The 19,155-nt window shown below is 39.5% G+C and overlaps 1 protein-coding gene across 2 annotated transcripts in view; it reads right to left on the minus strand.

Moving 5' to 3' along the window:
- The window catches only part of SLC44A1 (solute carrier family 44 member 1), a 75,369-nt gene extending 56,249 nt beyond the window's left edge, over positions 1 to 19,120 (minus strand). For both annotated transcript variants that reach the window (XM_036403040.1, XM_036403039.1), the window contains exons 1-2: positions 18,985 to 19,120; positions 1,545 to 1,634 (exon numbers count right to left, since the gene is read on the minus strand). In XM_036403040.1, coding sequence (XP_036258933.1) covers positions 1,545 to 1,634; positions 18,985 to 19,011 — 117 coding nt within the window. In that variant the 5' untranslated portion in view covers positions 19,012 to 19,120. The remainder of the gene's footprint in view (positions 1 to 1,544; positions 1,635 to 18,984) is intronic.
- Between the last annotated feature and the right edge of the window lie 35 nt (positions 19,121 to 19,155).

The following is a 19,155-nucleotide window of genomic DNA, read 5'->3' on the forward strand; positions in this document are numbered from 1 at the left end:
TTAAATGCAGGAAAGAAACAGATGCAAAGCAAGATGGTTCAGACCACCCAAGTAGTGTGGAAAATATCCTATGTAGGCAGGTCTTGCTGTGAACTTTCAGAGATATTTCACAAGCAAAACCAAGGCAATGATTGTGCAAACAAGAGACTAGCCCAAAAGCTTCATTAGCAAACCACTGATAGGGAGAAATGAACCATCAGCTCATTCCACTACCACCAATGAGCTGATTTTACGTGTGAGACAGGCTAAGATTTGAGAAGTGGATAAACAGCTGAGATAAGAGCATAGAGCAACAGATGGCAGTGGCAGGATCAGATGAAATGATGATAACAGCTAATGACGTTGGCATGGAACAGTGAAAATGTGGGTGGTTCACCCTGCAAGTGAAGTCTTCTAGAATGGTAACTATGTGAACCAGTCGGATGATTGCTCTGTATACTACATTACTTAGAAAGGAAAATTTGGGACAGTCGTGCACAGAAAACTAATTTATAGTTGGAGGAACAGTTCACATTCAGTTCCCCGAATAATCGGGGAACGTGAAAAAAACCAGAAAAAAAAAAACCAATTGCAAAAGAGAGCTACATGTTTCAGGAAGCACTGTGCTTTTTGCAATTTTAAGATATTCACATTACAGTGACAACATAATTGATATGATTTTAAATAATCATTGTAATTTTTACATTTGAAGCCCAACCATTAAAAAACACCCTGGGGAAAGTAGAAGAAATTTTTCAGTGGAATTATTCCTAACACCAGAGACCAAGGGAGAGGAGAGAAGAAAGCTGAGAGTACATTAAGTCCCAAACCCCCCTAAGGACACCTGCTTGCAACACAGTAGTACAAGATAGCAATGGATATTCTCTATTTAAGAAGAGTAGCAAACATGGGTCCATGAAACAAAACAAGATGGAAAGAAGTGTATTTCTACATTAATCTGCAGGTTTTGGAGGTTTAGTCTTTTAATAAAAAGTGTAGAGTTTTGTGAAACTGACTTGAAAAAGTAGATGGCTTCATCACAGAGTACAGAACTGTTAAAACTTTGAAAGAAAGATCTTATCACTAGTAATATGGTTTTTAACAATAGCTGCTTCTACTAAGTATACAATAAAAATAAATAAATTAACAAATAAACAAAATCTCAGCTCCCTCTTTGACAGTCAGAATTTTTGTTTCTCACAAAAAAGTTCACCGTGATTCACAGAATTGCTTACAGACACCTAGCTATCATTTCTGGGACATGCATAAGGAACATGAGTCAAGTGATAATTCATCTTGCTGAAAAGTTACTTACCACTGAGACTGCAGTTTCAGGGGAAAAGAAGCTGGAGTAAGAATTGGCACCAACAATAAATTATGGATCCCTACCAAAGGCCTTTGATAGGTACATGCTACCCATTTCTGTTCTACAGTTGATGGTTCCCATGCAAACATATCCTGATCTTTGCCAGTCATTAAGTTATGACAGGTTTTAAAATTCCTTTCTTATGAACGCAAACTCTTTAGCCATATAACATTTACAAAATCCTCTGAGTTTTACTCACCATTCCTATGCAGAAGAGGATGAATAAGAGCAGCCATGGTACATCTGTGCAGCTGTGGTCTTCCAAAGGCTTCCACTCTCGCTTGGAACTCTTGTGTGAGAAGAGAGAGATGAAGTTAACAACATTTTGTCTGCTCATAATAGAAAAAGGCAGAAAATTATTCTACAGGTAATTTACCTACAGTAGGAGCCATCTTTAAATGCCAAGATAGTTGAAGAAGCTTGAAAGAAGAAATTAAAAGACTTGAAGAGTAAAGCTCATGTAAGATTCCAAAAGAAGTGCCTCCACAGGAGCTAGATCACCAAATAATTATTTACCCAGAAAATAGTTAATTTATCCAGAAATTTACAAATATTTATCCACAAAACAGGTTATTTTCATCTATCTTTTTATTAACAGAAAACAGAAATCAATGGCATGAAATGGAAAATATCTCCTATTGCAGTCTTCCACAGCTACCTTTCAGTAATCTGATTTCCAGGAAGGATTAAACTTTTTCAAATACTATTGGCAGTCTGAACAAGAACTATGCATGTAGAAAGGAGGCAATAAATTGCTGTTTAAGGAACAGTTTTCTACCTGCCATAAGGCAGCTGAGCTTAACACTTCAGAGAAGAAATCCTTCATCTGTATTGCTATGGTGCCAGAAAGAAAATTTGTATAATTAAAGGTTGGAATAGTCAATGATGGAAGTAATTGTAAGCAATTGAGATAGTTTGCTGCTCATGAGGTAAAAATTCTCAAGTATATATACATTGCAAAGATAATTAAGAGTCTTATAAACAGTCATTTAGGCAAAAAGGTTTCAGGAAAAGAATAAACACTAGCTGGAATACAAAACTAACCAGCAAATCAGAATTTGTTATAACAAAAATACAGATTACAGCTACTTTTAAAAATAGTAACACAGTTACACAGACAAGCTTTCTCAAGAGATTCCCAAACACTGAATCTTCAGATATATTGACTGAGACCCAAGAACTGCAGACACTGTTTTAATCCCTGAGAAAGAAAAGGAGATTGATATAAAGAGACTACATACACAACTGTCCTCTGAAGAGACAGAGCAAATGTCATTAACTGTTGAAACTATGAATTTACTTTTTTCTCTGAAGACTCTGAAGCATGGAGGCCTGTGAGCTGACTGGGGAGAATGCAACAGCAATTTCCTGGAGAGATGCACCTTAGGCTCTGGGCACTCTTCACAGCTCAGGGTGAGGAAAGAAGTTTCCCCATGGTGCTCTGCAGCACGATGTTAATTTGTCCCAGTTCTGTCCTCCCCATTGGCCCATTGGCCTTCCCTACCCCTCTTACCCTTTTATGTTCATGTTCTCATTAGTCCTCCCTTCCCTGACTTCCTTTTGGTTTATGCCTCTGCCTATCCACCCTGGCATTTCCTATTGGTCCCTTCCCTGGTGTACCACTCCTGAGCCCTCAGTTCATTGGATCCCACCTTGGGATCCCTGATGCTTTCCTCTGCCCCTTCTTTCCCTGTGTTTATATCCTAGACCCTCCTTTGTTCCCTGTCTTTGGCCCCTGGCTGCCTTCAGCATGGCCTGAAATAAAGCACATTGGAAGTCCATGCCTGGACCCTCCCGTGTCCTCACTGTTGAGTTGCTCTGTGTGTGTGTGTCTATGTGTCTGTCTGTGCTGGGGCTCCTGTGGCTCCTACCCGCTGGCACAAGACACTCTCAGGGAAGGTTGCGTCCACCACCACCACAGACCACAACACTGAATAATCTTCAAGATTTTGCCAACAAGGTAGCAAATGTCAGTACTGAATTAAAACAAAATGGCTGAATGAAACGTCAACAACTTTTACCTCCAGTGTGTATTCTGCATATTTTTAATTTAAAAAAAGAAAAGTAATAGCATGTAACTTACATGATATTAGCAAGGTGATTTTTTTGCTGTTCATGACTTTGGCTTTTTTGAATTCACAAGCACAAAGCAGCCTTTTCATGTACTACCACTAGAAACCCAAAAACTGGGTAAACAAATTAAATCCTGCATGCATCACACTTCAAAAAAATGGAGTTTTCTAAGTAGTCCAACTTTACATTAGGGAATTCCAAGCTAATTTTGCAATCTTTTATTAAGGAAGTTACAGTTACAGATGTGATGAATATAGTTTTACAGATGTGATAAATACTATTTTAATTCAAACTGCAAATTCACTGTAGGTCCTGAACAGTAAAACTTCTTTAGATTCTAGTTAATAACCAGACACTAGAGGTGCTAAAAGGTCACATTGGGTACTCTACAAACCACATTCAGCAAAACTAAATCTTCTGATCCTGGGAGTTCACACTTCTAACTAACACAGTCTTGGAACTTAACATTTACAACAAGATTGTGACATTTATATGTTGTTATAATTAGCATAATCATAATTGCATAAATATGCAAGGCTTCGTGCTTCCTGTTCGCAATTTCACTCCAAGAACTCTAGATTCTTTAGAAATTTATTTACAAACAGCAGAAGTAAATTTCAGCTACAGCTGCTGTCTTAAGAGCAAATTCCCCTTGGCAAAAAAGGGAGCAGCAAAATACACTGCAGAGTGTGCTTTGATTTGTTTTGTTGGTTTGGGTTTTTTTTATCCTCTCTCTACCATCTGCATACAAAATCTTTTAATAGGATTTTTAAAAGCCTCTAGAATAGCTCTGGCAAGGATTTCGGTTGTCTGACTAGTCACAGTTACCATAAGTAATCCATTTTACTTACTAAGTGGACTGCAATTTATATGTCAAAAAGAAACTTGAAATGTCATAACGTACAACATAGTCAGAAAGTTATACAGATAAATTAATTCTCTGCTTATGGTTCTTACTCTGCTGAAAAAAACCAAAAACAAAAAAGAAAGCATTAACAAAACAAAATTTTAAAAAACCCAAAAAAACCAAACAAAAAAAATCACCCAAAAAAAAAAAACCACCAAAAAAAAAATTAAAAAAGGAAGGTATTCTAAACAAAAAGTATCCTAGGAGGAAACTCAACAGGTACTAGATACTCACTAGCTAAAAATTTAACTACCTAGCGTGGTAACAGGGTATGAAATTTTCTATGTTTAAAGCAACACCTCTTTTCTGTAGCCCATGTAATCTTTCTTGTCCTCAGATCTCACTAAAACCCAAGCTAGCTACCATTATCTGTGTACTATTTTCCTCCCAGTTGCTTTCTTGTATTCTGGATTCCCAATGAATCCTGTTTCATAGCTTCACAGTCCTTTATCCTTATCTTTGATGTTGGTGTCTGCGTCTCTCCAGTGACTGCTCCCTGTCTACTCTACAACCTTAGGCATTTACTCAGACAGATTTTCACGCTTTGGCAACATAAATTGTTAATCTATGGTCAATATAAGGTCTAACAAATGTTGTTTGTTATGCAACACGTAAACTATGCTTTGTATCCATTGTGACTGAAACGCCATAACATTTTAGTAGACATGCTCTGCCTGAAATCCTAAATCGGCACTTATACTCTTAGCTTTTCTTCCAGATTAGGAGCCTGCAATATTTGCTTATGCAAGGAAGCTAGAGAAAGAAAAATTGGAAATTCTTTGATTCATTTCAAGATTTCCCTTAAAACAGAGCTTTCATAATTTACAGTATGCTCTCTAAGGATATTCTCGCCATTAACAAAGCATGTAGTGTCACGAAAGCACAGAGAATCTGGAGCGCTATCAGTCAGAAGTGGAAGGCTGGCATATCAGTCTTTCTGTCCAAGACAAGCTTCCAGGTTGGGAACATTTCCTGCTCATAACAGCTTTTCTGTGCTGATTTTATCAATTCTTTACTCAAGAACACAAATAATTGTGTCCAGCACTTTACATCTGTCCATTTTGCACAAGACTTAGCAAACTCAAAACGAAATCAAAACCCTCAGGTGCCACAATCTTACAATCATGTTTTAGTACTACATAGCTATAAAATTGGATGTCTACAATTAAGACTTCTCTTGCAGAAGAGGAAGTGGGAAGAATGTCAGGACATTAACTACTGGTTTTTCCTAGCTGAATTCAGAGCTACACATTCTCAGGACTAAAAGTACTTGCATGCAAATACAAAATAAAAAGAGGCTATTTTCTTGGTATTCATTGCATCCAATCACTCCAAAACAAAATCAGAAACCTCTCTTCCAGATTTCTTTCTTGCCTCCACTTACAAAATATACCTTTCCAGCACCAAAGAGTAGGTCTCCTCTGCACACTGGAATATATTTCTGTACAGGAATTGCCAGAACCAGCATAGTCAAAACCACTTTCACTGTTAACTGCAATAGCAGTACTGGATGCTGTCATACAAGCACACATATTCCATAACCAGAGTGAAACCCACATAAGAGCATAAAAAGATGAAAAAACACTGCATTTTAACAGGAGACTACAGATGCAGGGAGCTACAGAGAATTTATTTTGAACACAACATATCTCATGCAATGTAAAATTTGGGAGTGATGAGACTAAAGCAAGAGGCCTATTAGAGAACATCTGCAGCACTACGTATAGAGATAATCAAGCTGTGGGTAAGTAGCAAAGATGTGAATAAGATAAGGATAAAGATGGAATCTGCTAACAACTGATGATGCTGCAACATCATGATGGTACAGGAAGCAGAAAGAAGAAGTCTTGTGGTGGTCAGATGACACACTTCAAGAAGAAGAAAATTCAGGTGCTAGTAAGGCAGGTGGGCTGAATTAAGGACAACCTAGTGAATAACTGACATGAGTTACAAGCAGTGGATGAAAAGGTGTTGCAGGTCAGACCCTAGGCTCCACTTTAGCTAGTGAGTATAAGTTAGTAGCTTGAGAGTACAGGGCTATTCCAACTTGTATATGAACACAAAGGTTGTAAGAATAAAGTCACAACTTCATTTAGATAGTTATACTGATGTTAAGATAATTTCTTACATTTCTTACAAAACCCTATCCCAGGAACCATATTAATCTAACTACATCTCCTTTAAATTCTCTGTTGTTTCATCACCTTGATGTAACATCCTGACTCAGAATACATACAATGATAATTCAATACAGAAGTGTAAATAGACATAACTGCTCCTTGTTTATTTAAATTAGAGTTCAGAAATTATTGTGTAGCTAACTGTCTTCATAGAAGACAAACTGCCACAGTGTGCACGCAGCATTAATAAATGGCGTTTAGAGGCAGAAAAGGATTCTCATCCCAATTGGCATCTTTTGTGGAAACTGCCAAAGTCCTGCAACATGCACCTTTCCTAGAAGGCAGACTGGTTCTGATAAAGCACCAGTGATTCAACTGATCATATAATTAGCACTTGGTTTGTTCCAGCAGCATTGTGAGTATAGAATACATACATTTTTACACCTATGATGCAAGTTCAACTCTTCAAAACTGGAGGGTCCATTTGCAATACTGGTGCATACCACCAAATGGCATTTAAGGACATGGCTCCTTGGGAAATGGACAAACCAGATTAAAAAGGTGATGACCAAGAAGTCATGCAGTTCAGAAGCTGTCCTGCAAGCCAAGTTTAACCCTGCACCTTCAAATGCTTTTGAAACACACCCACAAAGAAGAAAAAGAGAGTTCTTGAAACATTTATCAGTGTTTCCTAACAGCCATTTAAGGAGATGGTATTTTACCCATTTTACATCTTTACAAGCTAGAGAACAGTACTAATCTAATCACATGTTGACCTTTACTGTGAAGCATTCCGCCTTAAAATAAGATGAGCCATAATTTACTAGTTTACCAAACTATTTCCAATGCAAAAGGTCTAATAGATATGGCATTTTTCTGTCCAAAACATGGTAGACTTTTCTACACTATGCAACTGTTTAAAAGAAGAATTAGCAGCAGCTGCATATTATGCTAATAAAACTTCTTCCACTTCTGAACAAACCTCAATCCTAGAGCCTAAAGAGAAAGAAACTACGAGTCCTGACCCCAGGCATACACTCAAATCCACAAAAAGTACACTTCCAAGAACAAAAATAAAAATTAAACTACTTCTGTCTATAAAACTTTCATGTGGCAAGTCTACTATTTAAGTGTGCAGAACGAAGTCTTGAAGAATGAAGCCTATTTTCAGTTCATGACATTACCAATCATGTTATATTCTTATAGAAGACCCTTAGCTTACTCCACCAGGAAGTCTAACAACACTCTACACAGCTGACTTAGTTAAAATGTCCACCATTCCCTACAGGCTTCCTGTAGCTGACCTATAAGGTGTTCAGACACAGCACTAAACAGCAGCTTAGAGCACTCTATCATGAGTTCAGACAATCTCTCAGGTTCACAATAAAACTTGTTTGTTGTACAGCATATTATTGGTAGACCTCCACTACTACTAGAACAGGAATACACACCAGCAAGTGCAAACTGTTACTCTACTAAACTATACCAGCTCCCTGGAAAATTGAACTACTTTGTATCAATTAGAATACCTGCATAAACACACATAAATAATTATTAGCATAGACTGGGCCTGGATCTACCTCTGGGGAAGAGGACTACTACTCCAACCTCAAAGAGCTTGCTAATGGTTGCATTCTCATGGGAGGCAGAATCTTGAGTTGCCAGAGACTTCGACAACAGAAGCAATGTCTCCTATTTAAAGGACAAAAGAGCTTGTCACTGTAACACTACTGCAGCATGTCCCAGTCATCTCTAGAAAGAAGCCAAAACACCCTGGGGTAATTCCAAAAGGGACTCCATAATAGCACATGCAACTCTCAGTGAAGTCCAATGTTCCATTTTTGGGGAATTTCTGCTTCAATCTCACTACAAACTGTTGCAGTGTGTGTTTCTGACTGTAATGCAGTTCTAGCAGTCAGTTTTATAATCCTTCCTATTTTGTACTGTTATAGCATATTTTATTACTAATGGATTGTTCCTTTCCCCCTTGTGTTTTGGTTTTTGCCCTAGTTGTCCATCTCCCCAAAGACCTGCCCTTTTGTACCCTGATCCTCCTCCCACTGAATGTCAATCCCTCCCCAAGCTTGCCCCTTTCTCTAGAAACTTCCCTATCAATTTTACTTCATTCAAAACCCCACTGCTTTTTTTAAGTTCTCCTCCCCTGTAGTCCCCTATTGGTTTAAACATTGTGTTCCCCGCCTTATGCTCCACCCCTAGTTTCTCCCGGTTGGTTAAAGATTGTATCCTCCCCTGGGACCTCCCCTCACTTATAAATTGATGTATGCCCTTGAGTCAGTGTCTTTCTGTCCCAGACCATGCAGGGAACAATCTCCTTTGGAAAACACACAGAGGACCTCTCCCCGTTCCTTGTCCCTGCCCTTGGTGCAGTCCTATCCCCAACGCAGTCCACCTGTGTGCTAGAGCAGCTGTGACCTACAGCTGCACCTCAGATTCGACAGCTTTCTGGGGGCAGCCCCCTTTCGCTGTTGGTGTCGGGAGCTGTTCAGGCTGAAGAAATGCAGCACCACAGCAACAAACCAGTGTATTTTTCAATTTACTGCAAAGCAGACACTAGTCACACTTTGGACCTAGAGCCATATTTTATTTTATTGTATTTTTATTGTATTTTATTCTATTTTACATCTAAGCACCCACATTCTTATTTTTTTAACAACTTCGCAATTCACCATCTGTTCTCCAATGCCCTGTCCACTGAAAAGATGCACCTGCCCATTTTAAGTATGAACACAAAAATAATACTAGGATAAGCTTTCTGATGGTGTACTACTGCTTTATCCACCAAAAGGTAATGAATTTATCCTTTGTTTCTTATGAGATACTAAGAATACCATTAATTCAGTATGTCTTCTATATCTTCTATTTTGCTAATAGCACCAATAGTATTTATAAGTTTTTAACATAAGGTAAACAAAATTGAGAGCACATAAAGTGTCACTTACAGTATTACTAATGGTGTAATATAAGGATGTTTACCCTGAAAACTCATACATGGGGACTTCAATCTTGAATGTAAGCATATGTTGTGTTGTAGATCATCTTCCATTCATCTTTAGTCAATTCATACTAAACATTGCTTCAAAATTCCTTGATTACATACCTCCACCCCAATCAACAACTTAAATATTTATCTTGAAACATAACACAGCTGATTAAACAAAGCTGACATGATCAGCACACCTGCTGCAGTTTTGAAGTTTAGAGATCAGGCCATCTGCAGACAAAAGCCTTGTTTTTAAGCCTCAGAAGTATTTAGCTGTGGCTTCTTCATTATACATTAAGTATACATTTCAAATAAGCAATAAATAAGGATATTTTACAAATATCACAGTAATATTTTTCAGGGGCTTAAAATATCCATTTCAATGCAATTTTAGTACTTCCACAGTTCTTAATCATTAATAAAAAAATCATTCATGCAAACAAAACCAAATCAATAACAATAATAAAAACCTAAAGCAGCAAAACCAAAACAAACCACAAAACCACCCCTAAAAACCCTACAACCCCACCCGCCCAAAACCACAAAACCAAAAAATCAAAACATTTCTTCACTTCTGAAGACATTTTGCACATACCAAGTTACTGCACTACATTTGAATTTTCTACTTGGTTATCAACCTGTTTCACAGAATTTCAAATTTTTTGACTTCTACAGACTGCAAATCCTAAATTACAAAATATTTTCTAACTTATGGCTAGTAAAACATGCAATTAAAAACATACTTTACTTTCAAATGTTAGCTTTATTGCAGGACATCGAGATGCATCCAAAAAACCCACCAGGAATCCCAGGGCAGAACTCTCCAGTTACTGGTCTCCACATGAGATGTGGAGGACATTCCATGGAAAACACTGCCCCTGTTCTTTGCACTGTCTTCATGTAAATCACAGCTCATTAGGAGCTCATGGCCTGCAAGGCACTGCTGTGAGAGCTAACAGTGTTGGCACTTACAGGGATATTCATAGCAGTTTGATACACATTCCTTCAAAATGCATCCTATATTCAAATGTATTTGCCAAGTGAAATTTAAAGCAGCTTAAACACAAACTCCTGAATTACAGGTTCAAAATTCTGGCATAACAAGAAAGAAAAACACTCAGGATTATATAATAAGAGGGCAGTGCTTGAGGACACTGAAAGTATATTAGATTAACAGGAACTAATACTAAGAAAGCTCTATCTGATTTATGTAAGAAAAAGTGGGAGGAGAATGGAAAAGGAAATAATATGTCAAGCCCTTAGCTTATTGCATAAGCATACTTCCTTATAACTAGGCAATAATTTTGCAGTTTTTCACTGCAAACTATGGGAAGTCTGACAAAGCATTCGCAGGACATAGTTACCATGACCTTGAACAAAGTACTTAAATGGTTTTCCTGTTTTGTTTCAGTAGATCTGCATGCAACATTCAGAGGTCTCTTCCTCAGTCAAATAATATATCTGGAGAGCAGCAAGAGTGGTTTCAATTTAAAACAAAATCAAACCAAAACAGGCCAGTGATCATTTCTGCTGTAGACAGCTGCTTTAACTACATTAATTAAGAGCAGGCACAATATATATTATCAGATACAAGTCACCATGTTCTGCTCATCATGCTCTCCACCATAGTCTAGCAACACTACTGATAAAAATAGCAGCTGCTAGAAACTAGCATATAAAAATGCAGTATGGCATCAGCTTTCCAATATACCAGCAATCATCTCCTATTCTTATACAATGCATTATACTGGGTGTTGAAATATTAAAGCAGAGAAAACTAAATTTTTGGACTGTAAAGCTGAACTTCAAAATGAAGTTGACACTTCTCTCTTCTTAAATATACATACAGATGCTCTTGAGGCTGTTGTCATACAATTATAGACTTCTATTGCGCATTAGAAAATTGCTTACCTTCAAGATTTAAAAGAGCAGAACAAAAAAAAAAACCAAAACAAACAAACAAAAAAAAAAAAAAACACACACAAAAAAAAACATAGGAAAAAAAAAAGAAGGGAACTAGCAAAGCAGGCCAATGAATACAATGACATTTATTTACTGCATAAGCCTGGGAAATGTCAAAGTGGTAGAATGACCTAAAAGAACCTTATTAGAACCTTAACCATCAACACAAACTCTTTCTCTAAAAATTATAACCAAGCTCTCAGTACAGTTTCATAAAACAAAGGTAAAAATTAGTGATCAGTTTAGTCAACAGGTAGAAGTAGCCTGACAACACTGCATAACCATTTTTAGAAGATAAGCATAGAATTTACACAATTTTCTAAAGGCTGCTTCAGAGGGGGAAAGATACAAAATATCAAAGACACAGTTTCTGTTAAACTGGTTTGTAAATTCTACTTTTCACAAAAGAAATCACAGTGCGAAGTTCATAAGAACTAAAATTCTAGTCAGCCCAAATACGGAAAAGACATGCAGTTACTGCCAAAGCTTGCCTTCAAAGTAAGCAGCATAAAGAAGTTGACAACTTCACTACTTAACAAACACTCTTATTTCTTAATAATGACAAATAAAAGCCATCACTTGGGTGATACTTAACCTACCCTCACAATTACTAACCTAAAATTCTGGTGGCTGACAGCAGTCTTGATACCAAATAGATTACAATAACAAGTTTTGAATTTAGCACTCACTATTAACAATGCAAGATAATCAGTCTTCTCCAAAACTGTTCTCACTTCATCAAAAAAAACTTTTGCAAAAATTTTCTAAATTTTGTAATTTTTGCTATGTCCCATGCTTGTTCCCAGTACAAACTATTGTTATAAATAAAAAAAAATCTGGCAAATTTTTTTTTGGGAAGAAAAAGAGCTGCAAAACCAGTTGGACCAGTTGTTGCCAAGGTGGTGTTCTACCTGTTTGTTATTGTAATCACCAGTCCTTGTAGCTAATTGCTCCTTTTGTGCCTGGGGCTAAGTTAATGGCCCTTCTTTCCCAGACCCTGAGGGGAAGGGACATGGTGGGGGGGCATCAGAGAGAATGCAAAATTAACGTCAGGACCAGCATGCCATGGGAGGCTACTCCACCAAACTTACCGAAAAGACCCCCAAAACAACGAGCCAATACAAAATTAAGAGATCAGAGTGATGTCTGGACGTGAGGAACAGAGCACCGAGCCTGCAGAGATGCTGAAAACCTTTGTTGCCCCTCGCCCTAACCAAAGACTTCAGCTGAGGCCAAGACCCTGGCTGGAGCTACCCAAAAGCTGAAAAAGATGGAGTTCCGCCCCCTGCTGTCGTGAGGACGGGGCCCCCAGCTCTGCTCCTACTGGGCAAAGCTGCACATTCCTACTCCTCTGAGTCACCGTGGGAGAAACAACGAGCTTCCCAACCTTGAGCTGATCACTTTTAATAAAGGCATTAAAAGGAGAAAAAGTCTCCTACTCTCTTTATTTCACTATCACTTCCTGAAGCTCTTAAAATGTCTATTTTGTAATTACCTTACAAAGTAAAGGAAACAACTCACTACCTACAAACTTAAAGAAGTGATACAACTGAAGGGTAGTCCTCAGTAGGAAAAACTCAATGAATTTTATAGAGTATTCACAAGTATCTATGTAGGTGAAATATTTCTATGTTAAGATCAAAAGGAATTACTTGCACAGGTTGTGCAGTTGCTTGTGACAGCATATATAAAAGACATCTCATGCTTCACAGGAAAGTAACAGAGCTTACAGACGAGAAATAAAGAAGCAATTCCATGAGATGTCTTATCATTAGCATGTTCTTGGATCCTGCTTGTACACTTCATCCTTCTTACCATATCTGCTTACCAGATACTAGAACATAAGCCTCATCTACTGTCAATATATTGAAAGGGAAATCAAGCTTTCTATCTCCTGGAAGGAAAATTCATAATTCATTCTGCTTCCCTTCATAACACAATTATTTGTCTGGTCTTCTTCCATGACAATACCCATGCCCAGAATGAAACAGGTATGTTTTGATGCCCCTTAAACTCATTTGACTGCAAGAACCTCTGACAACCATATATAAAGATATATGGCTGATGTACAATTAGTAATCTGTATTGCCCATAATGGTCGAAAGAGGTATTCCATCAGAACGGCTCCATTTTGCAAAAAATTAGGAACTCCAGATTTATTAAATGTTGTTTTGATAGCAAATGCTCAAGGGAAAGTTAAGGGATAATCTGTCTTCATCTCCTCTTATAACGGGAAGTTCTTACAGTCTTTCAAAAACCAAGGTCACCACAAAAACCACCTAGAATAACATGTGCTTTGTTTTTCCCAGTCATGCCTCCAGTTTCCAGCAATATTTCAAGCTTCTCTCACACATATAGTAGATTAAGTCACTAACGTAAAAAGCTGTAAGTTTATTTTAAACACACACAGTATTTTCTAATTGCAACACAAATACTAAGACTTCAATAAATTGCCTTGTTTCCTATAACATGTTGCCAAGGCAAACACCTTATAACTACTATCAGCTACTACCATTGTAGAGCAGCAGGAAGGGAAGAAGAGATTTTGTCTTACAACTTTTCCATGAGATGGCAGTTTAAGGTCTGTCTCTCCCCACACCTCATTCCCTTTCACCATCTATGAATTTCTGTCCCCTTAGATAAAACAAGGCAAACTTTACAGAACTGTGCTATCAATTACATCAGTGGAGCAATTTGAGTTATACTGTAAAATAAGTTTTCTTGCTTAAAAAGAAACAAAAAAACCCTGTATGGATTAGTTCAAACAGATTTACAGCACAGCCTAACAGTTGTGGCAACAGAAGAGTGATGAACTCCAACAGTTGCTTCCTTAAAATCCAGTTTTAAAATGGATTGATGCTGTGACAAAAAAGAAAATATCATTGGAAAAGGAGAAGAATGAAAAGCCAGGGAAGAGAATACCAGCACTCAACTCCATTTTTCTTCCTCAGTAAAACTAAAGATTTGAAAGAAATGCAATTATTTCAACAACTCAGAACTTCTGCACTATTTGCTAAAAAGATCCCTACATTTAGGTAGAGAAGATCATTTCCAAAATAGCACAAACATACAAAAAAACCCCCACAAACTCAAACTAGAGTTACCTCCATCAAAAGTTAAGAGGAAACTAAAGCTTTGTTGCACAGCAGATCCATGAAAAAGGGGTGCATCCGGACAGAAACACCCTTCTTGTGAAAACACCCACCTCACGATGGCCATAAAGATATGGCCAAAAGAGGACAGTGGGCTGAAACAAGATGAAGGTACTGACAAGTAACAGCAATACCAGACAGGAGACAGAAATCCCACCTCAGTATTCATCCCTTCCTTTACAGGTTTTAATCTCATATAGGATAGTACACTTTGGCTAAACAACAATTCAAAGAAATCTTAGGAAGATCTGGTCATGATAACTGACAATAGGTAAACAAGACTGCTTTAAGAAAACTAAGACACAGCCGACATTGCACAAGCTTTCCTCTATAAGCTCAAGGTTCAAGATGGTGGTAGTAAAGAGACAGCAAGCTCAAATAAATGACAGCTTAGTGATCCTAAATAAGTACAGGATTGCACAAGCCCCTAAAGAAAAAAAGGTGATAAAATCCTGCTAACACCAAGGAGAATCAACCGGTAACACTGAAAAGGAACAAGAAGTAAACAAGAATTCTAGTTGGGAAGATAAAGAAATAGCGGAGATCATAGAAGATGCTACACCCGGGGAAGTGAAAGAACTTTGTGCAACAACGGAATACCAAAATGAAAATTAGAAAGAAACTGACAAAGAAGTACTCCAGTTCTAATTGCCTCAGCAGGCAAAACAGCAGTGGGGCAACAGAAAGAATTAGCCCAACTGGAATAAAGTCTGGTATGGTTGCATTAAGCTTAATTTAACATGAGTCAATAGATAAAGCTGATAAATTTGGTAAAATAAGAAGAAAAAGGGGAAAAAGGCTGGAGGGATAACCACAGACAGAAGTAGTGGGAAATAAACAATAATCAGAGAGTAGAAGGCAGTGCTATCCCTGTAGGGAACGCTCACTTAGGAGTTGGATTCCATGTGTTGTGGGTTCCTTCCAACTCAGAAAATTCTGTGGCACTACAGACATCCAGGGAGAATAACACATCATGTGGTAGAGGATTACATATGCTATTGAAAGCAACAGAGACCAAGGAAGTTGAGAAAGATGTGGAATCCTTGCACCTTGGGCACAAGAAGCCTGTAGAGATATAAACTGAAGACAATTCCAGCATAACACAGAATCTGGACTGGAATTGATTTAATATGAAGAGGAAAGAGTGTGTGACAACAAACATACATTGCTCTGTTCAGGAATTTGGAAAAGAAGGGAAATAGACTAGAGTGGTGTTATTTTTAAGAATGGAGAATAGCAACTCAGAATAAAATTAGGAAGGGAATAAGATGGCAGCAGGATGTAAAAACCTGAAATTTGAAATTAAAACAGAAAAACTGAATGAATGGGGCTTTGGGTAGTTAAAAAGGCAGAAAAAGCAGAAAACAAACATGAGACTACATCTCTGTAAGTAGCAATCAATAGTGCTGAATAAAAGTAAACATGTCAATTCTAATCAGTTTTTCTCTGGAAACCTTTAGATTCGGCTGGGGAAGAGACATAGAAAAAGGCCTAAGATAGAGACCTTTGGAGAGCCGGCAAAGCAAAGGAACTGGGAAACATATATAGGGGGGAAAATGGCTAATTGAGTATGAAATAAAAGCTATGAAAAAAACAACAAAGAAATCTATCCAGTTCAACAGTCAGTCACAGGTAGATGAATTATCAGAAATGAGAGGAGAAGGTGGTAGTCTTGAGAAAGGGACTTGGAGATGCAGTAATCAGATAAGATGGTTGTGATAAAATTATCACAGAAGTGATAATTTCTGTCAGAAACAGAAACGGGGATTAGCAGATGAAAATCAAAAAGGCTAGAGCACTGAAAAATAAACTTATCTACTTGAAAAACAAAGTCATAAGGAATGAGGGCGTTCATGATAAGAGGAGAGATTATGTCAAAGACCAATATGAAACTACAAAGGGAGAAGCAAAAAGTAGGTGAGGAAATGTGAAGGAATGTCTGATGGACCCCTGCCCAGGAAAAATGTAAGAGGAGGAAATGCAAAGACCATGGTAGATGAGGAACACAGCATTTTTTTCATGATAAAAGGGATGATAGGACAGACATTAGGACCTAATGTAGTGCTGTATGATATACAGCAAGGTTTCTGAAATCCATATACCAGACAAAACTGCTGATAAAATATTCAGCAACTAGCCTTTGATTTGGATTTCCTGAGGAGACACACTTACAGTTAGGAAATTAAATAAACTGTCATTCTTTATACTTCAGTCATATGTATATGGGGTACAAAGCTCAATTGTTGTACTGTATCTTGCCATACATAAGGAAGGCAAATGAAAAGTTTACTCTGAACATCATACAGCCTAGCAGCAGATCACAAATTTAACTAAAACCTAAAATCAGTCAGCTGAAACCCATGAACAGGCTAGACATGCAAACCAATTCACCTCTAACATTACCCACAAATAAGGCTGCATTTTCCTTTAAGATAAGAACAGTGAACTGCAATTCAAATTCATACAGAAGAGCTAGAAAGGGCCTAGAAAACACTCCAAAAAAAGCAATTTGGATAGAAATCACAGAAAATAAGGTTGGAAAAGACTTGAAAACATTACTTCAAACATCAACTTCACTCTCAGTGCTCCAAGTCTGTATCAGCTTTCCTTATGCCACTCCTGACAGATGTTTATCTAACATGCTTTGGTTTTTTTTTAGCAAACCTCAAGCAACACAGACTTCACAATATCCTCTGGCAGTCTACTGCAGTGACTGAACAATTTCAAAATCTGCCCTAAACATTTAGAATATATCTTACTCTCTTAATTCAAACCATTTGTTCATGCACCATAAGGCTGATTGCCTTCCTCTTTGCAGCATATTTGCTATACAGAAAGGATGTTTCCTATTGCAACTGGACAGCTCTCCGCAGTGTTCTGCATTGGAAGGACAGAGCTCTTATATAAAAATAAAAGTATGCCTGAACGGATGAGCTACAAAAACTCATCTCTGTGATGAGTCATCTGGGACAGCAGAAAAGGACTTTCCCACATAAGCAGTCTGCTGGAAGCACAATTCAGCCACTGCAAGTGATAAAGCCAAAGGAAACTAACATTTACAAGCAAGCAAAGCACAGCCAAGGCATCAGTCGTGATCGTTTGTACTACAGCCTTCAGAAAAGAGCCACGCAAAAAACCAGCATAGCTTTGGCTGTGTTGTTCAAAGGCAAAGTTAAAATGGGAAGCAGAGCCGCAAACTGGAGCATTGGGTGGAGCTCTCGATTGTGCCTTGCCTGGCAGCACCACTCTGGGGGAAAAAAAGGAGTCAGTACGGGCAAAACAGAGCGAAGGGGGAGGGGGAAGAAAGAAAAACCGACCTCGGAAACAAGAGATGTGCACGGGACCAATCAAACACAGGGAAATGGATGTAGGGAGGCACCTGAAGCCTTGGCCATAGAGTGAGGAAGGAGGCTGGGATTAGGACTGTCTCCCTTTTCAGAGGCCGTGGACTTGAGGGCTGCCCTGGGCCTGATGACTTTTTTCCCACAGAATAGCTTCTCTCTGTCGGGTGAGGTAGTAGGGACCTCAAAGAACCTGCTGCAGGAAGGGCAGGGCATGCAGGGCTATCTAGGGAGAGGTACTGAGGTCGGGGGGAGCTGGGGTGGAGATCACAGGAAAGTGGTGCAAGGCACTACAAGGATGGCAGGTGAGAACTGGGAGGTCTGCAGCTGCAGCCATGGCAGGGAAGTGGAGCAGGGAATGCCACAGATTGCAAGGCCAAAGAAGGGCTGCGGAAGAAGGGGCAAGGTGAAAATGATCCACAGGAGAAGCAGCACACAGAACAGTACGCAGAGGGTGGAAGTGCATAGCATGGTAAGGAGCAAGGCTATGGTGGAGGGTGAACAGCCATGAGCGGGAAAAGCACAGCTACAGAGGGAGCAAAAAGGTGCACAGTTCATGTGCATGAAGGCTTTAGGTGAGTGGATGTATGGGGGTGGTACCCAGCCACGAAACAGCAAGGCTACGGGAGGGGAAAGCAAGGTGGTCGCAGTCACGGGAGGGCAGAGCTGTTGGTGGAGGAGCGTGAAGTGAGGAGGGAAAGCAATGGGTTCCCAGCCACGAAAGAGTGTGGTTACAGACTGGGACGCAGGAGAGTGCGCAGCCACGGGAGAACGGCGCTACAGGTGTAGCGAGGGGGATGCACTGCCACAGGAAAGCGGGGCTCCGTGGTGGGAGGCAGCTAAGGGGTGCTTAGCATGAGGCAAGCGGTGCTGAGAGGGGCACAAGGGGATGCACGGCCGCCAGAGAGCGCGGCTGCGGAGGGGACAAGCATCTGCGCAGCCACAGGACAGCGACGTGGGCAGACCCGGGGCCAGGGGGAGGCACAGCCGCGGGGCGGGCAGCGCGGCCAGGGCCAGTTGTGGCACGGCCCTGCAGCGGAGGGCGGCGGGGTCAGAGAAGGGAGGGGGACACAGGCCACTCACCTGCGCGGCAGAGCTGCAGCAGCCCATGGCGTCCGCTGGTCTCTGCCCCGTGGGTGCCTGCTAGGCATCCACTCTCCGCGACTTCCCCGCCCCGGGCGGCGGCGCGGCGCGGGGCGTACGGAGGGCGGCACGGAGGAAGCGGCGGGGACCGCGGGGCCCGGTCAGACGAGC

Source organism: Molothrus ater, chromosome Z (assembly GCF_012460135.2).
Source record: "Molothrus ater isolate BHLD 08-10-18 breed brown headed cowbird chromosome Z, BPBGC_Mater_1.1, whole genome shotgun sequence".
Classification (NCBI taxonomy): domain Eukaryota; kingdom Metazoa; phylum Chordata; class Aves; order Passeriformes; family Icteridae; genus Molothrus; species Molothrus ater.